The sequence below is a fragment of the Camellia sinensis genome, chromosome 9 (assembly GCF_055761805.1).
Source record: "Camellia sinensis isolate YWXY chromosome 9, ASM5576180v1, whole genome shotgun sequence".
Taxonomy (NCBI): Eukaryota; Viridiplantae; Streptophyta; class Magnoliopsida; order Ericales; family Theaceae; genus Camellia; species Camellia sinensis.
This window is the reverse complement of record NC_138969.1, coordinates 47,701,647-47,726,036: the sequence shown is the minus strand read 5'-3', so window position 1 is coordinate 47,726,036 and position 24,390 is coordinate 47,701,647. Positions and strand designations below refer to the sequence as shown.

The 24,390-nt window shown below is 33.9% G+C and overlaps 1 protein-coding gene and 1 non-coding gene across 2 annotated transcripts; one reads left to right on the top strand and one right to left on the bottom strand.

Moving 5' to 3' along the window:
- Positions 1-1,072: 1,072 nt before the first annotated feature.
- On the bottom strand, positions 1,073-6,168 carry LOC114267949 (polyphenol oxidase, chloroplastic). Its single transcript, XM_082886768.1, is given in 3 exon segments — positions 1,073-1,958; positions 5,148-5,283; positions 5,286-6,168. Coding segments are annotated over 3 exon segments (1,809 nt in total). The 3' UTR covers positions 1,073-1,168.
- Positions 1,967-5,141, top strand: LOC114305327 (uncharacterized). The gene has a single exon (XR_014339642.1). It is a non-coding gene; the product is annotated as an uncharacterized LOC114305327 (transcript).
- Positions 6,169-24,390: the final 18,222 nt, after the last annotated feature.

Here is a 24,390-nt window from a genome sequence, read left to right as displayed (position 1 = left end):
TCTTACTGTGGGCCATACTTTTTGCTTATGTGTCAAATACATATTGGTGGTCCGTAAAAAACATTTCACGGCGCAAGGCTTCGTTTGGAAACATATTATTTTAATAATTTTTTAATTTTTTTAAGAAATGATATAAAAACAAATAAAAAGAGTGTTATGATAATTTATAGTGATTTTTTAACTTTTCAGCTAAAATGTTTAGTCCCAAACAAAACTATTCCCTTCTTGTTTAGCCTAGTACTAGGCTAAACACTAACTAGTTAGTGTTTGGGAAATGACTCTTTTCCATATCCTTATTCTTCATATTTTATTTTATAAATTTTATTTTAGACTCACAATAATAATTTGAGCTGCTTATCTTGTAGTTTTGATAATAAACATAAATTATTCAAAAAATCAATTTAATCATATATTATTAGATACTAGAATAAAAATATATTTTATTTTTTAAAAATATACGACAATTATTAATTTAAACATGGAAGAACATTTTATTCGACATCAACTAGGGAAAATTATTCAATAATTCTGGAACACCACGTGGTCATACTTTAAGCTAATCATCAATTACTTAGTCACTTGTTGTTCCGCATCCCTAACATAAATGGTGGACCCCCTACCCTTCTCTACCAATCAAAACCTTATAGAGCACTACATGTCCATACTCTGAGAATACTGAATAATCACCCACCAAGCAGTTGGGTGATCAAAATTTAAGTGTTTTTTAATGAATTTGTAATTCACCACCAAATTATATTGAAAAAATTATATATAAGTAAGATATTTACAAAATATTTATAGCGAAAAAGTTTATGAATTTAATATTAATGTTTATAAAATTTACTGTTAATTTGATTTTTTTTTTTTGAAAAAAGAAAAAGAAACAGAGTTGTAATTTTTCCAATTATATTTCAGTAATATTACAAAATCATAAATTTTACCTCAAATTTTACTCGATAGTATCAATTTATTGCTCAAATTCATTCATATTTCAACACACATTACCCCAATTCAATCTTTACTATACAAACATATCACCCAAAAAAATCTGAGATGATATGGGACAACAACATTTCCGATTATATTCTTGGTCTATTTTAATTTTTTTATAATAATAAAAAAAAAATTATACAAAAACACATAGAACACTGTTATTCAAGAATTTGATTTAAGAATCAAACTCAATCTTGACACCACCAATAGTGACAGCATCAGACCCATATCTAGGGACCAAAGTCACCAGCACGCTCTCATCATCTTCAGCTTCCAAGTCCTCCAATAGCTCAGTTATCCCCAACCTCAAACTAGTCCTTATCTTCTTGTCATGCTTATGTTTACGCGGCACATTCACAAAGCTTCCGGCGAACTCTGTCTTCTCCGGCCCACTTGCCGCCTCGTCTTCGTCGTTAATAAACACATCAAACTTCACAGACACATCTCTCTCCATCTCTATCCCCTCCACTACCACCACCTCCTCCTCTTCTTCCTTCTCTCTCTCACTCCTCGACTTCGTCGGCCGCTTCACCACCACCTTCACCACCTCATCAAGCTTTCTTGGGAATACAATGGCAGCAGAATCCAGTGTCTCTGTCGCCATTGCTATCCCGGCCTTGTTCTTTATTTTTCGAAAAAAATTTGAAATACGAGGACTGGGTCGAGCGTTTAGCCATGGAATTTCCACGTCTTGGTAGACGTAGCCGAGTTTTCGATGATCCAAACTCTCTTTTACTTTTACAGTCACAAGCTGAGCATTTTCGTCGTAAAAGGTGAACTCTGAATTCAAACAATCCGAATCCTTGAAATCGTTTCGTTTTCCTCCTAATGTCTTCCACACCGTCCAGATCCGATCGACGTTCGCGTGATGACCGTAGAAGATCGGATCTCGTCCCGCAGAGTAGAAGTTCCCCATGTCTTCTAGATTCGGCTGGGTGCGGTCCCCGCACCATATGTGAACCGGACTGTTAGAATTTACCATAAACCTACTCTCCACCTACTTCACCCACTTAAACCTACTCCACTAAACCTAACCCACTACACCACTACCACCTCACCTACTCCACTAAACCTAACCCACTACACCACTACCACCTCCACTTCACCTACTCCTTACCTACTACACACTCACCCTCTTCTATATATAGGAATCATGAATCATTGTAATATATAGAACATTATATCAATCAATAATACAATTCTCTATTTCTCTTTATACATTAAATTTCTACATGGTATCAGAGCAAGGTTAAGCACTTAGTATTTTTCGCTTCACCGGCGGGCGGCAACCTCGCCTTGGCCGCCCGCCGGACCTCAACCTAATCCGCTAGAATTTTCTACACATACCTTGAAATTTATTCGAGTCCACCACCACTGCACCTCCTCTCACTGTTGTCCTCCCATACACCACCGTCTCGGTCGTCTTCATCACCACCACAGATCTTCCCAATTTTACAGCCCAGGTGCTTCAGGTTTTAGGGTTTGGGTATGAATAGTGTTTTTGGCCAATCAACTGGCCCTTCGTGTTCAGGCAATACTAGCAATGAAATGGGTGATTTTGAATGTAATATATGCTTTGAATTCACTGAAGACCCAATAGTGACTCTCTGTGGCCACCTGTACTGTTGGCCCTGTCTTTATAGGTGGCTGCATATTCACTCACATTTTTTAGAGGAAGAGAAGTTGGTTCCAATATATGGAAGGGGCAAAACCAGTTCAGACCCGAGATTCAGATCAATTCCTGGCGAGGACATTCCTTCATCGCCCTGCAGGCCAGAGGCCCGCAACAGCTCCTCCTCCTGCTCCAGATGCAAACTATTTCCGTCAAGAACAGGATGGAATTTTGGGAGGTTTTATGCCTAGGGGGGCTGCAAACTATTTCCGTCAAGAACAGGATGGAATTTTGGGAGTTTTTATGCCTAGGGGGGCTGCAAGGGTTGGGAATTTCACCTTGTCTGCTGCTTTTGGTGGTTTGATTCCGTCTTTCAACCTTCAGGTGCATGGATTTAATTATGCTAATGCATATGCTCCACCCACTGATTTTATATTTTATTTTATCACATACCCATCATGTACCCCACTCTATCTCTCTCTCATCTTTCCACTTTCAAACCCACACTCCTTTTTTTAATCACACTCATTCACCGCCCAAATTTTATTTTTTATTATAAAACTTAATTGGTGCTCTATTTTTATTATATATTCATCATCACCATGCTTATCATTTCATCACTATCTCCATATTTTTTTATTATTCGATTCCCTTACTTTTCAAAAAAAAAAAAAAAAAAAAAAAAAAAAAAAAAAAAAAAAAAAAAAACATTCATCATTCCACAAACTCATTTTATTCATGTTGGGGCTCACCCCGATCACCATTTTACACCAAAAAAAAAAAAAAAAAAAAAACAAAAAACAAAAACCAACACAACCACATCCACAGTGGGATTTTTTCTTCTCTACTCTGCTGCGGGTCTCTTCTTCTTGCTTTTCTCTTGGTTGTCCCGTGACTGCCCAGCCTCCATGCTTCCTAGACCACCAAGCAAGTTGCCTCCTCCCTGCTCCTCCACTACAGCATATGGTGGACCTCCAAATCGGAACATCACGGTGGCCTTCCGCTTGAGCTCCTTGTTTTCTGCCCTTAGCACGCTTATCTCTGCTCGCGCATCCTTATACATGCGTTGGAGCAGAGCCAGCTGGGAGGTTAAATGCTGCACCTCATTTGTTCTACTCTGCAGCCGGTTCGACAAATTTGTGACCGCCGTCATGCTTTCCACACATGCCTTCAGAGTATACTGATTAGCCTCAATATCAGTTTGCACCGCCATTTTTTGCTCCACCGACCGCATCGGAAAGTTCAATGGAGCAAAACCAGAGGTGTTTGGTTGAGGTTCACTGGCCACCGCACCAGTTATTTCTCTTGTGGGCTCGTTCAGTTCTGGAAAGAGCGTGAGCAGGTTCTGGGTAGCTGGACGGGAAGAAGAGGCCATGTTTTTGGGTTGCTAAGTGTTTCAGCGAAATAGCAATTTCAGACTGGTAATGTTCGGAAGGGTTGGTGACAGAATGGCAACAAAGTGTTCCACAGTTTCTCTCTCCGCAGAGGCAGAGTTTTTCAGCGAAGGGTTGGTTTCAGAGGTTTCAGAATGGTATGCCTCAGCCTCAGCCTTCGTCTTGGTTAAATAGCCGAGGCAGCCACGCGTATTGCGCGCCTCTTGCCGCCCGACAAACTGGCACGCCTTTTCATGGCACATCTTTTGATAAAGTGGACACGCCTTTTGATGGCCCGTCTTTTGATGGCACGCCTTTTTATGAATTGGGCACGCTTTTTGATGGCACGCCTTTTAAAAAATTGGGCACACCTTTTGAGGGTGCGACTCTTCAAGGGTCCGACAAGACTCTGTAAACTGTCCCGACATTGATTCCGGTTAGCTCCTTTATGGGTCCGACAAGACTCTGTAAACTGTCCCGACATAGATTCCGGTTAGTTTCTACAAGGGTCCGACAAGACTCTGTAAACTGTCCCGACATAGATTCCGGTTAGTTTCTACAAGGGTCCGACAAGACTCTGTAAACTGTCCCGACATTGATTCCGGTTAGTTTCTACAACGGTCCGACATGACCCCATAAACTGTCTTCTACAACGGTCCGACATGACCCCATAAACTGTCTTCTACATCGGTCTGACACCGCCATCCAGTGTCCTCTACAATGTTATGACACCACCATCGAGTGTCTTCACCAATGGTCTGACACGACCATACAGTGTCACCTATCCTCTTTTATTTTTATGTATTTGCTTGTTTTGTTCTTTTCTTCAAACTCAAGTTGGTTAATTTCTATCCTCCTTGAGTTTGCGGGGGGCTGTTAGAATTTACCATAAACCTACTCTCCACCTACTTCACCCACTTAAACCTACTCCACTAAACCTAACCCACTACACCACTACCACCTCACCTACTCCACTAAACCTAACCCACTACACCACTACCACCTCACCTACTCCACTAAACCTAACCCACTACACCACTACCACCTCCACTTCACCTACTCCTTACCTACTACACACTCACCCTCTTCTATATATAGGAATCATGAATCATTGTAATATATAGAACATTATATCAATCAATAATACAATTCTCTATTTCTCTTTATACATTAAATTTCTACCATGCGGGATGTTCTCCAGGGACCCGGTACCTGGGTCCGGGTCATCTCCCGCACGGTACGAGCTTCCAAGGAAAAGCCGAGGCGTTTTCCCACCCGACACCACTTGTCGGTACATATAGTTAGATTTCTCAACTTCTGCTTCTCCTCATCGACATTTTTCGGATCAGTCAAATTGTAGTCAAGGTCAATTAATGTCGGTGGCTGGTGTTTGGCGTCACGGAGACGGTTATAGAGTGGCGAATTTATGTCCGCATACATGGCGGGTATTTTCATGCCCGCCGGAGAATCCCAATTCCAAAAAGGAATTGCAAACGCTGGATCATCGAGCAGCATTCCCAAAATCTTTTCGAAGAAGTAGAGATAGAATCTATGGAAGGGAAAGAAGAGCCATGAGTTGTGAACTTGGAGTTCTGTGCTTGGAAAACCGACTTGGTGATAAGCGCCTTCGCAATAAGCGCAGTGAATATTGGATTGTTGCTTGAAGCTTCGTGGGTCGTCATCGGGGAGCGATTTCATGAGTTGGAGGGCTTTAGAAAACTTGGCTATGTATTTTTCGTCGGCTAAATGGGCCGCGGGTCGGACTCGTAAAATGTTGGAGGGAGGAGGGAGCTTGAATTCGATGATTTTGTTGGTTTTTGGAGGACAACAGTTGGTCGGTTTTGCATCCGCGGGTAAATCCGCCGCCCCGCATTTGGATAAATCCGGGGCGGTGACCGGAGCGGCCAAGGCTGGTGGGTCAGTGTCGGTGAGTCCGGCTGCTCCGTAGAGGCCTCCTAAGCCAATGACCATGTTTCTCCTATCAAACTTCCCTAGGGAGGTTTGTGTATTTTGGGAGGGGGGAGTAAGGTTTGGGTCACTATCTTTGGCTTTGCTGCATGACACATTGAAGGAATGGTTATGCTTTCTAATTGTGGGAATTTTAGAGGTGTTCTTGAAAATGGGATAAGAATAGAGGGTGGAGGAGGTGGTGGTAGTCTTGGTGGTGGTTGGAGGGAGAATGGAAGCCATAGCCTTGTTTGGGGTGTCACCATGAAGGCATGTTTGTTTATATAATGCTAGGGTTGGGGGATTTTCTCTGCATCACACCAATAGTTGTTCAAGTTGATAAAATTAAAAAATTGCATATGTTTCCGACTCCCATTGGGGTGACCCCGGTGCCGTTTGATTAGCCAGAAAATATATATATATATATATATATATATATATATATATATATATATATATTTTTTTTCTTTTTTTCTTTTTTTCTTTTTTCAATAACCATTCCCACGTGTGTGTAGGGGGTGGTGGTGGGAGGGAGGGGGGGGAACTGAGAGTCTCTATCAAGATTCTAAAAAACAACAACAACACTGCTGGGGACCCCAGTGGGGGGTGATCCCCAGCACCTCCACCTCCACGTGGGGACCTGTGAGAGCAAGATTGAAAAAATAAATATATAAATAAATAAATTTGAGCCAATCAAAAAACAGTGGGGGTGGTGGGGGTCTAAGTCATTTTTGAAACTACAATATCAACCTAGAAGGTTATGTTGGGCATGGCCCCGTTTGATAGGGCTGTGAGAAAGTGATTACAACTTATAACTTAACAACTTATAACTTATAGTTGTGAATATAAGTTGATTTTTGACTTATAAATTAAGTTTCTCCTCCCCCACTTAAAGAATAAGTTAATATTTGACTTACAAAAAGTTATAAATTGTATTATTAAGCTGAACCAAACACATCAAAATAATTTAAATTAAGCTAAAAGCTAAAATAAGCTGAAAATAAGCCCTATCAAACAGGGCTCATGAAGGTTTGGGTTGAGTTGGAGTTATTTTAGTTATAAAAAGAAAAAATAATTTTTTTAATTCAATAAGATAAAATGTCATATTTAAATCATAATTATTTCATTTTTTTTACTCACAAAAGTCAAAAAAATCAAAAAACCTATCACAAATGAGGCTTTTTAGTCATAGGTTAAAATAGTTAAAAAGTCAATCCACATTCCAAACAAAGACATAAATGAATCACACAATTACAAGGATAATAAGATTTTGCCCTCGTTTGGTATAAAAGTTTTTGAGACTACAAAATTAAAATAGTCATAAAAAGAAAAAATAAGTTAAAAAGTCAATAAGATAAAATGTCACATCCAAATCATAATTATTTCACTTTTTTTCTCACAAAAATTTTAAAAAAAAAAAAAGCCAAAAATCCTTACCCAAACAAAAAAAATTTAGCCAAAAAGTCAAAAGCAACAAGGCCATAAATTTTGTTTTGATGGTTTAATTTTAGCAAATCTAATTATTGAATATACATTTTAATTTTTGTAATCAAATTACAAACACCCGGCACTGCTTGAACTAAAAGAAAAAATAGAAACACCGCGAGGTAGAGAAATTTTTGTATAATCAAATCTTAGAATTATTATTTTTATTTTTTTTTTGCATAATGATAAACACAAAATTTATAGAAAAAGTATATGCAAAATAATTTGGCAAATTTATTTCAAATAAAATAAATAAATAACTCATTAAAGTAACTTCTTATGTTAAAAATGCCACTATTGCATCATTGAGTTTTATGCATATAATATTTTATAAATTTATTTTTCTCTTTTTTTGTTTCTTAGGTTGGAGATTAAATGCTTATACACATTTATGCAAAACTGCAACTATAGGCAAGACTCCTAACCATGATTTTAAGTAATGGAATCGAGGTATATATTGGCATCGGAATATGTATTAGTATTGGTGATACGGTTATATGACTATCAGTCGATATATTAATGAATTATAATATACAAAGTCTCTTATATACAACGGCCGATATGTAAAATCATACTCCCAACCCTACTAAGCTATGGTTTGTGTTGGTGTAATAACTAAAAATAAATATATAATAGAGTCAAAAATAAATATTGACTAAGAATCATCACCCTGAGAAGATATCACGATATAATGTCGAATATCATTTTTTATGTAAATTTTTTGAATACTTTTCCTATTTATGTAGAATTACTCAAATTAATATATATTCCACAAGACATAACTCTGTTTCAGAATTAAGTCTCTAGCATATATTACAAGTTCAACGAATTCCCCAAATTAGGCAACATAAAATCTTTGTTGACATATTGCTCAATCTTTTGGTGAATTATTAATACATGGGTTAGTTTTACCAAATCTTTGTTTTTTCTAGCCTTGATGATAAATAACATAAAGTTAACTTTATGTGTTAAATAAAATGATTTTATTATTCATCTTTGGGTCTAAGTACATACAAAATAATATTGTTGTGACGTTTCCATCAACCATCATCATATATATAATTGAGAAATGCATAGTAGTTCGAAAGTAGAGCGGCTCAAATGCCCCAGGTGTCAAAACGACATTATTTTGACACTCTCTGTTTTTTTTTTTTTCCCCTTCTTCCTTGAACTAGTTTGAGAGAAAGAGAGAAGGAGGAAGAGAGAGAGGCGAGAGAAAGAGAGAAAGAGAGAGACGAGAGAAACAAATAGGCGAGAGAAAGAGAAAAGGAGAAAGAGAGGAGAAGCCGAAACTTGATCTTCAATTGAACCACAACCCAACCCACCGCCATGGACGGAGAGGCCGAAGCTTGATCTTCGGCTCAACTATTTTGATTTTGATTTTGATTTTGATATCTTTAGCTGTGGTTGTTTTGATTTTGTTTCGATTTGTTTTTTTTTTTTTTTTGGTGGTTTTTTGGGATATTTTGCAAACTGTGCTAATTTTGATTTTGATTTTTTTTTTATTTTGATTTTGATTTTGCAAACTGTGCTATTTTTTGTGTGCTGATTTTGGCTGTGGATCTTCGGCTGAACCATTATTTTTTTGATCTCTTCTTCTTCTTCTTCTTCTTCTTCTTCTTCTTCTTCTTCCTTGGGTTTAAGAGAGAGAGAGAGAGAGAGAGACGGTTGTGTGGCTTTTTCAACAAATCCAAACACTAGATTTCAAAGAACTAAAAAAGGAAGGAGAAGGAAAAAGAGAGGGAAGGAAGAAGAGAAAGAAAGAACGAGAAGGAAAAAGAATAAATAAATAAATTCGGGCCATTCGAGCTCTGTGTTTTCGAGCTACGTAGTAGAGTCGTGTATAATTAATCTATTACCTAGCTACCATTCTCCTCAATTTTTTACTTATTATCTATTCCTCTTTACAAAAACAACCTTGCATTTGTCGCATGTGTTCGGTATCGTATTTGTTTGTTGTTGTTTTTTTTCATTTTTCATTTTTGAGGAACACTAAAAAGTTGTTAGTTGAATTATTTTCGAAAACAACTCACTTTGTAAGAAACATAAAAAAAAAATGTTTTGAAATTCCTTTTTTTTTTTTTTTAAAAAAAAAAAAAAAAAAAAAAGGGAGGTCAAGTCTTTGCAAAAAAAGTGAATGTGCCACTCTCACTAAGAAATCCTGTAATCAAACCTCATAACAATTTACAAATAGCAGTCTAAAAATTAAAGCATCCACTTCAGTCTCAACAAATTTTGAGTCAAATTATAACTCAAAATTTACTTTTGTTATTTTAGCTAGTCACATTTTTAATACTCACTACGTCAAACTCTCTATTCTAACTCAATCTTATTAAAATATTAATTTATTATTGTATTTGTTATTCTTTATTTATTTTTTTATTAAATTGATGAGGTGCCATCCAAACAATTCCTAAAATACAAAAAAAAAAAATTTCCGTTGACCCGTCGGTTGACCGGTTAGACTAATTTTCGGCATTTTTTCTTCTTCTGCTATAGGCACTCACTGGACATCCGGTGGGATATCCAGAGGGACATCCGGTTTAAAGATTTTGGCCCAATTTTGCTCCAGAAAATATAATAAAAAATCATGTAGCTAATGAACAGTGTCTCAACAAAGTTGTTGAGCTACTGTAGCAAATTTAACAAAAAGTTAATTTACAAAAAATTTGATGAGCCTAATGGAAGAACAATTTTGTGATTTACTAGCTATATTTTACCTTTTTGTTATTTTAGCTATGCTGACGCAGATACTCTAACAAAATGGTGTCAGTGGGTCATTTCAATTCCTCCTCTCATAATTTTTTTTTTTTTTTTTTTTTCTGAAATCTTTCAATTCCATATCCACAATTTCAAATCCTTGATCTTAGTTAATTGAAATTCCAATCCAAGAACATAGTTGCAATTTATTTATATCATTTGTTGTGTCCTTGAATTAGTAAGATTTACTCATAAAATTTGTTAAAGAATCCAACACAACTGTTACAGATGAACCGTATCTTTGGACATTTTTTTATATTGTTAAGTATACTATTTAGAAAGTGTCAACTAACATTCTATAAGCTATCATCATTGACGAAAAACAGATGAAAATAAAAATATTATATAAATTATTAATAAGTTTGTAATTTTTATTTTTTATTTTTTTATTTACAGATGTAGCATGTTAGTGGGACTCATTAAAATAATTTAATAGGTACAATTTTGTGAGTAAGAAAAATTTGTACAATACAATATATTATTAGTTAAATTTGTATAATATTAATTTAAAAAATAAATCAAAATAAAATACCTGATGACTAAGATCACACTTAGCAGTTGGTTTAGGTCAGTCTAACGGGTCCTAAGAGTTGGTGAAACTTGAAAAACAATTTAGTATGCCAACCGTCCACATGCATTATTTTTATTTTGCAATAATTCAAAATCTTGAGCATATTAAAAGGTACTCATATTTTAAGTTCCCATCAATGCTATATTTCAAAAAAAAAAAAAAAAATTCTTTGTCTTGGTGCAATTTCTTGAGCATTTAGGTATTTTAATATGACCAGCAAGTTTAGGAATTCAAAAAAATAAATTATTATAAGCATTAGTTTGATAAAAATAAATATTAAAATAAAGCTTTTGAACATTTAAAAATTATTTTCACCCTAAAAAAATTTAACACTATAAAAATGACGAGTGTTTTTAATTTATTATTTTTTTGTTCAATTAATTTTTATTTTTATAATTTTAAAAATCAAATCAAATAGAGTCTTAGTGTATGTGTTCCATATTAATTGCAAGTGCCAAACCCATCATATAATAAGTGACTCTAAATAACAATTTTGAGATGTTTTTATTTATAAAAATGATAGACTCTAAAAATTCTACCTAATGTCTCACATGGATGTAAAATTCACACCCATATTAGACATTTAGTAGAATTTTTTCACACTCATATAAGACATTTGATAAAATTTTTAATATCTCTATCATTACTCTTTTATTTAGTATACATATTGAAAAATATTTTCCAAATAATTATGATATACGTTTAATAAGGAGGTAGTGCGGCATGCACCAATTATTATGTAAAACTAACATAACAAAGGCATTGGGAACTTCAAAGGAATCGGGGTTGTCACAATTGAGTATCAAAAAGCTACAATTTAAAAAAAAAAATGCTCAATAAAATGACTGAAAAAAAAAAGGAGTAAATTACAAATATATTCCTAGAATTTGATTAAAATATAAATCGTTCTCTGTAATTCTGGAAATTACATTCTACTTCCTGAGGTTTTTAATTTCATAACAAATCACATATTTTATTAATAAATCATCAAGCCAATTAATAGTTTTTAATGATTCTATAAATATGTTTTAATTAATAATTTAAGTAATTTTATTATTGTATAAGAAAGCAATTATGAATTTTTCTCTTAGTTAATTCTGTTAAATAAAAAATTTTAACAAGAGGATATTTATAATTTTTCAAATTATAAAAGGATAATTTATACTTTAAGTAAACTTCAGAAATATATTTGTAATTTATCCGAAATAAAATGTATATATATGATGCAATTAAATTCAAATTTTGCATGGTATGACCGGCATTGAGAATAAACCAAATTCACATTTTTTTAATATTTTTTTGTGCACTCTTTTTGGTGTAAGATACTCAATCTAATATAAAATAAATAAACAAAACACAATTACATTATATCTGTAAAAATGTTTGAGATTCTAAAAATTTTATCAAAAATCTGTACCATGTGAATCCCATGTGAGTCTCACATATGTAAAATTTTTAATAAAAAATTTAATAAAATTTTTAAAATTTCTAACATTATTCTTATATCTGGGTTTAGAGTTTCATATTCTCTACGTCTTGCAGGCCGATCCAATTAAGTAAATCAGTGGGTCAAACAAACCATCTTTCAAAAAGACTCTTGAATTGATTAATAGAACTCTATTTTTTTACAAAATCTATTGAAAATATTATAAGAATGATGTCCCAATTTTATTTTTTAAATGAAAATCATCAGTATGGATATTTTCGATTTAAAGTGAAAAATTGGCATTATGCCTCTATTTGGCTATGGCTTTTTTGGGCGGTATTGAAGCCAAATAATAATAATAATAATAATAATAATAATAATTAATAGCTTGACTATTTGTTAGCGCCACATTTAAATCATCTAATTTGAAGGTAACACATGGCTGGCAAAGGACACTCCACGAGATATAGCAAGATATAGAAGAATACTATAAATAGATGAAAGCAAAAGAAGACTATAAATAGATGAAAGTAAAAATTAAGAAAAGCCCGATCATATTAAACTCTACATCTTTATCAATTTCACTAGTGGCAACTCATGCTATGCACGGGAGTGTATAATTTAAATAATTTATTATACTCATTTTTGTATTATAAAATAATTTTTTTTTATAAATTTAAAATATAATAAGGAGTTATAACTAACAAATATTTTGAATATGATAACTATCTAATACCTAAGTTCATACATTCATTTTTTTCCATAAATTTGTCATTTGAAACATTAATTATAAAATTATCTTAGTCCAAGTAAGTCATTTAGCAGCATGAACTATATCTCTATTGGACATTATTTTAGCTTTAAAAACGAATAATGTAAAAATGGATGCTATTACAAATGATATAAAAATGTAAAAATGAATATTACTACAAATAATGTAAAAAAGTTCAAAGGCCCCTTTAAAGAAAACAACAAAAAAAATGCCTCCACTACATATACATATAGGTATACAGAGAGAAAAAAATTCATCAAAACCCTAAAATCCTACAACTACCTAACCAATTGTAACATTGTTGATAGTTGAATGTAACTCGAATCTTAAATGCAAAGTTTGAACAAAATTTTATACCCAATATGCAAACACTAAAAAACTCGATGGTATGTTAAAATATATAGCTGAAGTGTGAAGCATTTGAAAAATAAGATAGAAATGAATTTTAAGACAATTATTAGATTAAAGATTAAAATAAATTAAAAAAAGGATCATACAAAAAATATAATAAAAATAAAGTTGGAGATAATGATAGGATTGGGGATAAAAAAAAATTTAAAAAAATTAAAAAGGAAGAAATAAGAAATAAAGAAAAATGAAAATACTGGAGAAGATTAAGCACAATAAAAAGAGATAAGGAGTCTTAGATAATAAAAATATTTTAAAAGTAAAAAATTTAAAATAAAAACAATAGTAAGAGAAAAAAAAATTATTGGAGAAAAATAAGGATGAAAAATAAAAAATATAATTTTGAGACAGCAACATGTAAAAAATAGAATCTTAACTCTGCTTAAGAATTGAGTATTGAGACTTCGAAAATTTTAAAGAACACACTATATTTGCTTATATATAGTATAGATATACACATAGGTAAAAAGATAGTTATCAAATCTAAATAAAGATAAAAGTAAAATAAGCATCCTACAAAAAAAAGAAGAGAGAAATGCGAAAATTCGGTTGTTGATAATCAAAATTTTAAAAAGATAAAATATTTATAAGAGATTACATATGAGGAAAAGATAATTTAATTTTGTTTGTTATATCAAAATAAAGGCATATATATTTTCTTGAATAGTAGCAAAATAAATTTACTTTTTTAATAAAGTTGTAATAGAATAAAATATATTTAATTTTTAAATTGCATGCTTGATGATGATTTTTTCAAAAAATACAAATAAAAATTACATTGATAGAAAATTTTAAAATCGATGGTAGTCAATTGTTATCATTATAGCCTACAAAAAAATTTTTGGATAAAATCATGGATAGCTAATAAAAAATCAACACTTAGCATTAAATTTTGTAAAAATTAAAAAAAATGAAAAATTCATAATAAAGTATTAGAATTCCTCGAATCATACAATTAGACATTTTAGTTAATTTTAAAATTTAAATGTTAAATCCAGTAAGATTATGCCATGTGTATTAATTCAAAATTTAGATAATACACTAATAGATTTGAACCTTTTTTTAATATTGTAAAAAAAAAAATCAAAATTTTAAATTAGATATGTTTAGATAGAATTTAAAGATTTTAAAATTTTAAAATTAAATATTGTTAGATGTACCTATCACTTTAAGCTAAATATATTTTTTATTTTTAAAAATTGAGAGATTGTGTTTATGGTTTTGAAGGTGTTTTGCGTGTGTGTTTTTAATTGGGTGTATATTGGTTGCAGAGGATTCGAAAAACTCTCATTTGAGAGAGCTTGAAGGAGAAAATGTGAGATTAACTCTATGAATAGTTGATCTTCTTGATTTCGAAAGTTTACCCGAAACTATTAATGGATGTGATGGTGTGATAGATATGAGATAAAATAAAAAATTAAACCATTAATGGATGTGATGGTGTGATAGATATGAGATAAAATAAAAAATTAAAATAAAATTCAATTCAAGATTTGATGAGTTTCAAATTTGATTAAATTGAAGAACAAACGCAAATCACAAATTTTTTTTTAAAAAAAAAATCGCAAGCCCAAATCATGCAAAATGTAATAATGAAGAAGATGAAAAGATGTGTAAATGAATTGAAAAATATACAGAAAAACTAAACTGTTGCAGCCAAGATTCTCAAAAGTTTTTTTTTTTTTTTTTTTAGATGACTATGCAATGTTCTAATCCATTAAGCTTTCTAATCAACCCATGTAACAAAAATAGGGCCAATGACTTCCAAACCAGACAGTTTTAGGGCACTAGGTGTGAAGACACCCCAATGGGCTTAACAACTCGAGTTGAAAAGGTTACGAATAGCAAATATTGGGCCCAATGTCTAAGTCCCTTTAGCTTTCTTATTAACCCATATAGCAAATATTGGGCCAATGACACCCAAACCAGACGATTTAGGGCATTAGGTGTAGAGACACCCCTACGGGCTTAATAACTTGAGTTAAAAAGGTTACGAATCCAAACAAGTCAAGTTTTTTTTTTTTTTTTTAAGAATCTTGGCTCCTCATTTATTCTTTTCTACAACCCTGGCCATTATCAATGATGTATACCAAGGATTATAATAAAAAGGTCACTGTTATGATAGTGTGTTCATGTGAATTAAGGCATACTCATGACAAGTGTACTAATACCACAAACACAAACAACTCTCTTAGTGCAAACATCACATGCAAGTATCTACCCAATAAATCATTTTCATACAAATCTACTATGCTCCCCAATTAACATATGCAAATATCATCATCCTACTAGCAACAAGTCACTTCAAGTGAAGTAATGCAATTAAGTGAAACAGATATAAGCATGAATTATGAGCCAACTAGAAATGCACAAAAGAAAATACCCCTCATCCCCCAACTTAAATATGACATTATCCTCAATGGAAGTAAAAGCCAAGTAAATAGGAATGAGAGAATAGTACCAGAGATTGCAGGTGCACATCTAGGTAGGCAAATTGTAACACACACGCACACACTGCACTTTTTGTTTTTGTTTGTTTGTTTTTTTTTTTTTTTTGTTTTTTTTTTTTTATGAAGAAGAAATAACTACAAAGAAAAATAGAAATAAAAAAGACAAAGCAAATTACATGCCGGTACTACTGAGAATCTGGTGGCGATGGTGACGAGAAATGCTGGGCAAACAAGGCGTTCATTAATGACCGCGTCTCGAATGCTTCTGTGACAACCCTCACCACTGATTAGTGCTAATCTATGATTAAGCATGTTAAGTGACTGATTGACTGAAATTCTGAACTGATTGATTGAGTGTATTAGTTTAAATGCAAATCTATCTGTTTGACTGCTAAATGATCTGTTCATGTTTTGCGTTTTAAATCGTAAATTGAAGGCTTTATCGGCGGCCGAATCTGACATTGATTAGTATTTTATGCTAGTTAGAATTTATGTGATTTTATGGTATGCTTAATTGAAATTTGATTTGGTATGATTAAATTAGATTAATGAAGTTAAAATGCATCAACTTGAGTTATTTACCAAAATGCCACTTAGTGGACTTTCTTGAGCCTTTTATTTGATTTATACATGTTAGCTTTATCACCAAATTTCCTCAGCCATTTGAGAGCCTAACCGACTAGAGAGAGAGAGATAGGAGTTAGATTGATTTCAACCAAAAATTGCTTGGAGACTTAAGAGAAATTGAAGGAGTCTTGCATAATTGAGTATCTACACTTGAAATTCAAGGTCTAAGGTAGGAGAACCATCTTCTTGAGCTTGCATTTGAGTTATATCTTGCATGATTCATGGAAGTTTAGTGAGTTGAGTCTAGAATTGGCTTAATGAGTTGAATTAAGGCTTAAAACATGCATGCATGTGCATGTCTTGAAGTTTAGAGTTGTTTTCATGGAAATTATTGCATGCATGTCCATATTATTGTTATAATCCATGAATTCACCATGTTTTTGGAAGGATTGGCTCATTTGATCTTGTGTTTGAAGCTTTAAGTTCATATAAGCTCATGCATGTTACATTTGAGTCTTGTTCTTGGAGTTTTTTTGAAAAATGGGTTCAATTGAGCTACTTTTGGGCTTTGATTTTGCAAATTGATCTTTGAAACATGTCATATTATGAGTTTTAAAGTGTTATCCAGAAAATTAGCCCAAAAGGATCGAATTTGATGCTTTAAATGTTGATTTTGAGCTTGAAGGTTCAATCTGGAATTTCCAAAATTTGGACTCACACTTGAGCGAGGAACTCCACGCTCGAGCGTACACTCTGGATTCATGCAGTCCGCTCGAGCGAGTAAAGTGACGCTCGAGCGTGAAATGCGTGTAACCAGTACTTTGCATGTGTTTACAGTCCGCTCGAGCGAGAGAATGCACACTCAAGCGAGGACTTGTGTCTCACGCTCGAGCGAGGGTCGAGTGCCCGTCGAGCGTGAATTTCGTGCATCCAGTACTTTTGCAGTCCGCTCGAGCAAGGAAAGTCACTTTCGAGCGGAGCTCCTTTGTCTGCATGTCCACTTGAGCATAGAAAACCACGCTCGAGCGAGACCCCTGTTTTCTAAAAAATTTGAAAAGTGTTTTTATAGTGTATCTTTGCATCCTCATTTCACCCTAGGTATTCTTAGGCCTAGTTTAAGGCATCTTAATGAGGATATTGATGTAGAACCACACCGTGGCAAATTAGGGATTAAGTTATTATTTCCCAACTATGTAGCTTAGTGTGTGTTCGTTCTGGAACTGTGTAGGGTTGGCATCCGAGGACGCTCTAGCTACTTATAGACCAGTGCTCTGTGAGTAATAATGTTGTAAAGATATGTTCAATCATGAATATTTTCTGAATGAACAACTGTACTGCTTTCTGAAATGATATTTCTTACTGAATGAATGTTTGTCCTATTTGTGAACTGTATTCGTGGTATCCATAGCAATTTACTGTTACTGTACTGTACTGCTACTGTCACAGAGATCTCTGTCGGTTCCCATGTTTGGAACCACTACTGTTTACTGATATGATGGCCATCAACTGACTGTTCGGTCTGTTAAGACCTACTTTATTGTTTTGCTATTGGATGTACCACATATGACTATTATAGTTTCTGAATGACTGGTATGGCATGAAATATGAGCCACAAACTGAATGACAGATATACTGATAAATGACTGTTTTCAATATGAAAGGACATTCATTCTTAACCTCTTTACGCATATGTTATTGTCACGACCCAAACCCGCCCCTATGGGTTTAGCACCTTAACCGACCAGTAATCCGAGATTACCGACAGCCTGCTTAACAGTAAAACAGTAATACAGAGTACAGGAGCTGGTGGAAGCCAAAACAGTAATTAAAAGATGTCGAATGAGCTGTGACAGTCTGTATGTAAAAAGATTTTTCATACATATTCACATTCAGTACCAAGCAACATATACATACATATACCAACATTCAGGTTAGGGACCAAGTCCCTACCATAACAGTACAGTACAAGTCTATACAGTCTATACAAAACAGATACAGAAAGGGAGAATCTAAAACACCCCGAAGTAGCCTTAGCTTGGCAGCACTTGGAACCTCGCCGTGAGGCACGATGGTTGGATTGACAAAACAAGAGCTAATCCGACGCTCCTAACACCGGTCCGGTGCCTGAACACTTACATATATATATATAAACAATAAGCTAAAGCCCAGTGAATAACATATGCGTAAAGAGGTTAAGAATGAAGGTCCTTTCAATATTGAAAACAGTCATTCATCAGTATATCAGTCATTCAGTTTGTGGCTCATAATTCATGCCATAACAGTCATTTAGAAACTATAATAAGCATATGTGGCACATCCAATAGCAAAACAGTACAGTAGGTCTTAATAGACCGAACAGTCAGTTGATGGCCATCATATCAGTAAACAGTAGTGGTTCCAAACATGGGAACCGACAGAGATCTGTGTAACAGTAGCAGTAACAGTTCAGTAACAGTAAATTACTATGGATGCCACGAATACAGTTCACAAATAGGACAAACATTCATTCAGTAAACAGTGTCATTTCATGAAGCAGTACAGTCATTTGTTCAGAAAAGAATCTCAATTGAACATATCTTTACAACATAGTTACTTACAGAGCACTGGACTATAAGCAGCTAGAGCGTCCTCGGATGTCAACCCTACAGTTACAGAATGAACACACACACTAAGCTACACAATTGGGAAACAATAACTTAATTCCTAATTTGCCTCGGTGTGGTTCTACATCAGTATCCTCATTAAGATGCCTTAGACTAGGCCTAGGAATGCGTAGGATGGAATGAGGATGCAAGGATGTTTAAAAACACTTTTCAGAATTTTCAAAAAACAGGGTCTCGCTCGAGCGTGGCTTTCTATGCTCGAGCGGACATGCAGACAAAGGAGCTCCGCTTGAGCGTGGATTACCTGCTAGAGCGGACTGTAAAAGTACTGGATGCACGAAATTCAAGCTTGATGGGTGCTCGATACCCGCTCGAGTGTGAGACACAAGTTCTCGCTCGAGCGTGCATTCCCCCACTCGAGTGGACTGTAAACACATGCAAAGTACTGGATACACGCATTTCCAGCTCGAGCGTCACTTTACCCGCTCGAGCGGACTGCATGAACACAGGTTGTATGCTCGAGCGTGGAGTTCCCCGCTCGAGCGTGAGCTCAAAATCTAAAATTTTCAGATTTGAACCTCAAGCTCAAAACTCAACTTTAATGCATCAAAATCGATCCTTTTGGGCTAATTTTCTGGAAAACACTTGTAAACTCATAATATGACATGTTTCAAAGATCAATTTGAGAAATCAAAGCCCAAAGGTAGTTCAATTGAATACAAATTCAAAGAAGTTTTCATGAACATGAAGAACAATGCAAATTCAACACATGCATGGGTTCCTAGGAACACCAATGCTACAAAACAAGATCAAATGCAATGTTTAACTTCAAAACATAGTGAATTCATGGATCAAGACCAAAAATATGAACATGGATGCAATAATTTCCATGAAAACAACTCTAAACTTCAAGATATGCACATGCATGCATGATTCAAGCTTCAATTCAACAATTTAAGACCTTAGGCTCCTATCTACCGTGAACCATGCAAGAACTAACTTGAATTCACAAACAATAAGGTAAATGTCCTACCTTAGGTCTCCAATTTCAAATGTAGAAGCTCAATTATGCAAATTTCCTTCAAACTCCTAAGCCTCCAAGCCAATTCTTGATGAAATCATGTTTTTCCTCACTCTCACTCTCTCTAGTGGGTTTGCTCTAGGAAATAAGGCTGAAGAAATGGTGCTAAACAATGCTAAAGGTGAGGGAAGTAGTGGCCTAGCATAACCCACTCAACGGCAATTAGGTAAATAAAGCCAACTTATGTAATTTAACATTATTAAATCTAATTTGATCATACCAAATCACATTTCAATTAAATATACAATAAAATCACATAAATTCCAATTAGCGTAAAACATTAATCAATTTCGGATTCGGACGCCGATAAGGCCTTCAATTTACAGTTTAAACATAATACACGAACAGATAATTTAGCAGTCAAACAGATAGGCATGCATTTAAACTAATACACTCAATCAATCAGTTCAAAATTTTAGTCAATCAGTCAGTTAACATGCATAATCATAGATTAGTACTAATCAGTGGTGAGGGTTATCACAGTTATTCACTGGGATTTAGCTCACTGCTCATATATATATGTAGGTGTTCAGGCACCAGACCGTTGCTAGAAGCGTCAAGCTAAGCCCTTGTTTTGTCAAGCCAACCTCTGTGCCTCACTTCGAGGTTCCAGATCTGTTCAAGCTAAGGCTGCTTTTGGGGTGTCTCAGATTCACCCTATCTGTCTCTGTTATGTATAGACTGGATGATATTTGTATTGTACTGTTATGGTGGAGATTTGGTCCCTAACTTGAATGCTTGTAAATAATGTATATATATACTATTTTTGTTCTGAATGTGCATATGTTATGAAAAGTCTTTTTGCATACAGACTGTCACAGCTCATGGGACATCTTTTAATTATTGTTTTGGCTTCCGCCAGCCCTTGTACTCTGTATTACTGTTTTACTGTTAAGCAGGCCTTCGGTAATCTCGGATTACTGGCTGGTTACGGTGCTAAACCCATAGAGGCGGGTTTGGGTCGTGATAGCTTCATCCCGAACCCGTGCACCGAGCTGGTCAAAATACTGCTGGCTCGACTCTCGATATATGTAAAAGTCAGTTTGCAGTGATACAACTGACTGCTGAATGTTAAGCTGGCGGGCGTTAAGCTGATCAAAAGCTACCTGAGAATAGTCTTGATGCACCTGAAAATTCGTACGTAATCCCATGAGACTCTGGTGGTGATCACGAAGAGTACTGTGGACCTGATCCACAGAATGCTGAACCTGTAAGTACTCTTCGCGAGTCATGTAGAATGGGGCCTCTTGGGGAGGCACAGGGGAGGCAAGATGAGGTGGTTGGTCGTGGATGGGGTCCTGGGCCTCATCAACAGGGGTACCAACTTGCTGCGGGATGCGAGACATACTATGTTGCCATTTCCGCTGCCTGAAAGTCGGATAAGCTCTATTAATCTCCTCAGTGAAATCAATGGGGAGGCTATTCAACTCGAAGACAAATGTGAGCAAGTTGGCAAATGGCAGCGGCCAAGCCAGGTTCTGCATAGGTTGAGGCCAAACTGCCACCCGTAGAAACACATTAAAAGCATTAATGTGTGCACAAAGTTGGTTGTGAGCTGCAGAGATGAAATGTACTCAAGTAAATTTACATATTATTATTTCAATTTTATATTACCATGGAATAATTTTAATACTTAATTTATATTATTTACTTTTTAAGAAATTTAACATTAGAATTGGTGGGCTATGAAATTGAGTTAGATGAATCGTATGACACTTTTGTGTTAGTTGCCATCTTTTTTGTTTTAATTATTAACATTTTTTACATCTTATTATTAGTATTGATTTTTTTTTTTTTTCCTTTTGTTATTTAACAGGAGTTCAAGTTGAAAGTTGTTGGTTATATCAAATTCTTGGGGAAACAATATTGTTTTATTGTTGTGATATTAATGTTATATATTTATTTGAACAACTATTGTTCCATGTGGTAATAAACTAATGATACTATTTTATTTTATTTTTGTTGGACATTTGAGAATCGAGATATTATGTTGCATGGATTATTTTGAGGGGATGAACCTATGGAATATCTTTGAGAGATGCCTATTGATTTTAACTTAGCTAATAATGTTGGTTATGCATGCTACTTTGCAAAATTCACAAGTGGTTTTTTTTTTTTTTTTTTTTTAAAGCAAAAAATAGGTGTTTTTTGGATTTTTTTTTTTTTTTTTCTCTTCTTCTTTTGTGGTGTGGGTATTGTTTTCTATCTTGTTTGTTATGTTGTTGTTGTTCGGATGTTTATGCTTGGACATTGCTAGACTATGCTTTTATATATATTATTTTTATTTACCTGAAAAAAATAAAAAATAAAATGCGATATGCAAAATTCAAAACAAAAAAAGAGGGTCAGAAATTTTTTGAGGTCGCGAAATCCGATTCCTATTAGGGGGCAAGGGCGGGCGGGAGAATATTGTTGACAGCCTACTACACTAAATCAAAGTTTTAGAATTTTTTGGGACAAAATTGTTTTAGTTGTCAAAAGAGGAAATCCGATTCCTATTAGGGGGCAAGGGCGGGGCGGGAGAATATTGTTGACAGCCTACTACACTAAATCAAAGTTTTAGAATTTTTTGGGACAAAATTGTTTTAGTTGTCAAAAGAGTTAATGTTTTGTTTTTAGAGATAAATTTTGAAATTTAATAATAAATTATTATCTTTTTTTTTTGTATCAAAATTTTCATTTCAAAATGGAAATCTTTTTTATACGAAATTATTTTTTGTCCCTAAAATACATTTATCAACAATATTTTAAAATTTTAGCACTAAAAATCATTTTTTAAATAGTTTTTACAACAAATTTTTTTTAAATAAATCATTAAGTATTAAAGTTAAAATTTTGAGTTAGGTAATAAACCCATCATTTATGTTCTTTCCCAAAAATGCTCAACTCACCCTTTACTTTTGCCATATATATATATATATATATATTATCAGCAAAATAAAAGATTTATTGATAAAAAAAAAGTAAATTATAAGCAAAAATACATCAACAAAGTGTACTACTGAGCATCATTGCCATTTATATATTTACCCTGTAGAATAGCACATTTTATAACTTTCAGATAATAGTGATGTCCATGTGAGACTTATCTTATTAATAGTAGGTGAGTATTTCATATCAAATAATAAATATAAGGAATGGTCAAATTTATGATAACCATAACATTGTTCGTTCTACAATCGTCTAAAATCTTGATTATTATATGAATCAACATGTAAGAAAGTAAGGTAAGTAACTATAATACAGATCAAATGATACATAGTTTGAAGTTCTGTAAAATTTGATAAATTGACTAAAAACGCAATGTAGGGTGAGATCTATTGCTTTTTTTTCTTTTTTTTTCATTGATCAGTAAAAAAAAAAATTTTATTGATGATCACCAAAAAAACATTACATAATTAAGAATTATTAGATTTATTGAGATGTATCACTTTGCCATGAACTTGTTAGATTTTAGGCAAACTCTCTGGTTAAAGACGTAAATTTAGTATTTTGTCATTTTTAAAAAAAAAATATTGAATTAAAAGTCAAATTTTTTATTTTGTCCATTTTGCTATGGTGCTAGAAATCCATGCGTGTTCCATTTGAATATTTGAATTTTTTAAATTTTGGTTATTTTTTTAATTTGGTAATGCTCGTAGTTGTCTAGTTAAACTGTTTTCTAGTTGGACTAGGGGGCTTTTTCATTATAAGTAAGGTTGTCGGCCTAAATGTTTTTTTTTTTTTAATTAGCAAAAAAAATCTTTATTGATAAAACATACAAGGTATGAAAAATTACATCAATAAAGAGGAGCTTGGAGCTAAAATAAAGTACCAAGCGCCAGTTGGTGAGAAACCAGCAAAAGAGAGAAAGAGAAAAGACAACAACAGAAGCAAAACACCAAGTATTTGAAACACAACAGCAGCCAAAATGAAAGCAGAATCCTCACTTTGACAAGCTTTGCTTTCCAAAAGCAGCTGATCACAGAAGCAGAAGATCACAGAAGTCATTACAGAGGTGGTCACAGAAGCAGAACAACCAAACAGCCTTCCCATTTCTGATCAAAACAATATACCAACCTTCCATTTCTGATCATAGCAACAAATCAGCATAGCATACATTTCTGATCAATTCAGAGCCACAGCCTTCCCATACAATTCAATCCATTTGCATTCCAGATGATCATAGAAACAGAACAACCAACCAGCCTTCCCATTCTCATGAAAACAATAAACCAGCCTTCCCATTTCTGATCATAGCAACTAGTCAGCATGACTACAAACAGCAGAGCAGCCACAGAGCAGAAGCAACAGTGCAGAAACAGCAACTCAAACATAAATGGGAACAAAATGGCAGAAACAA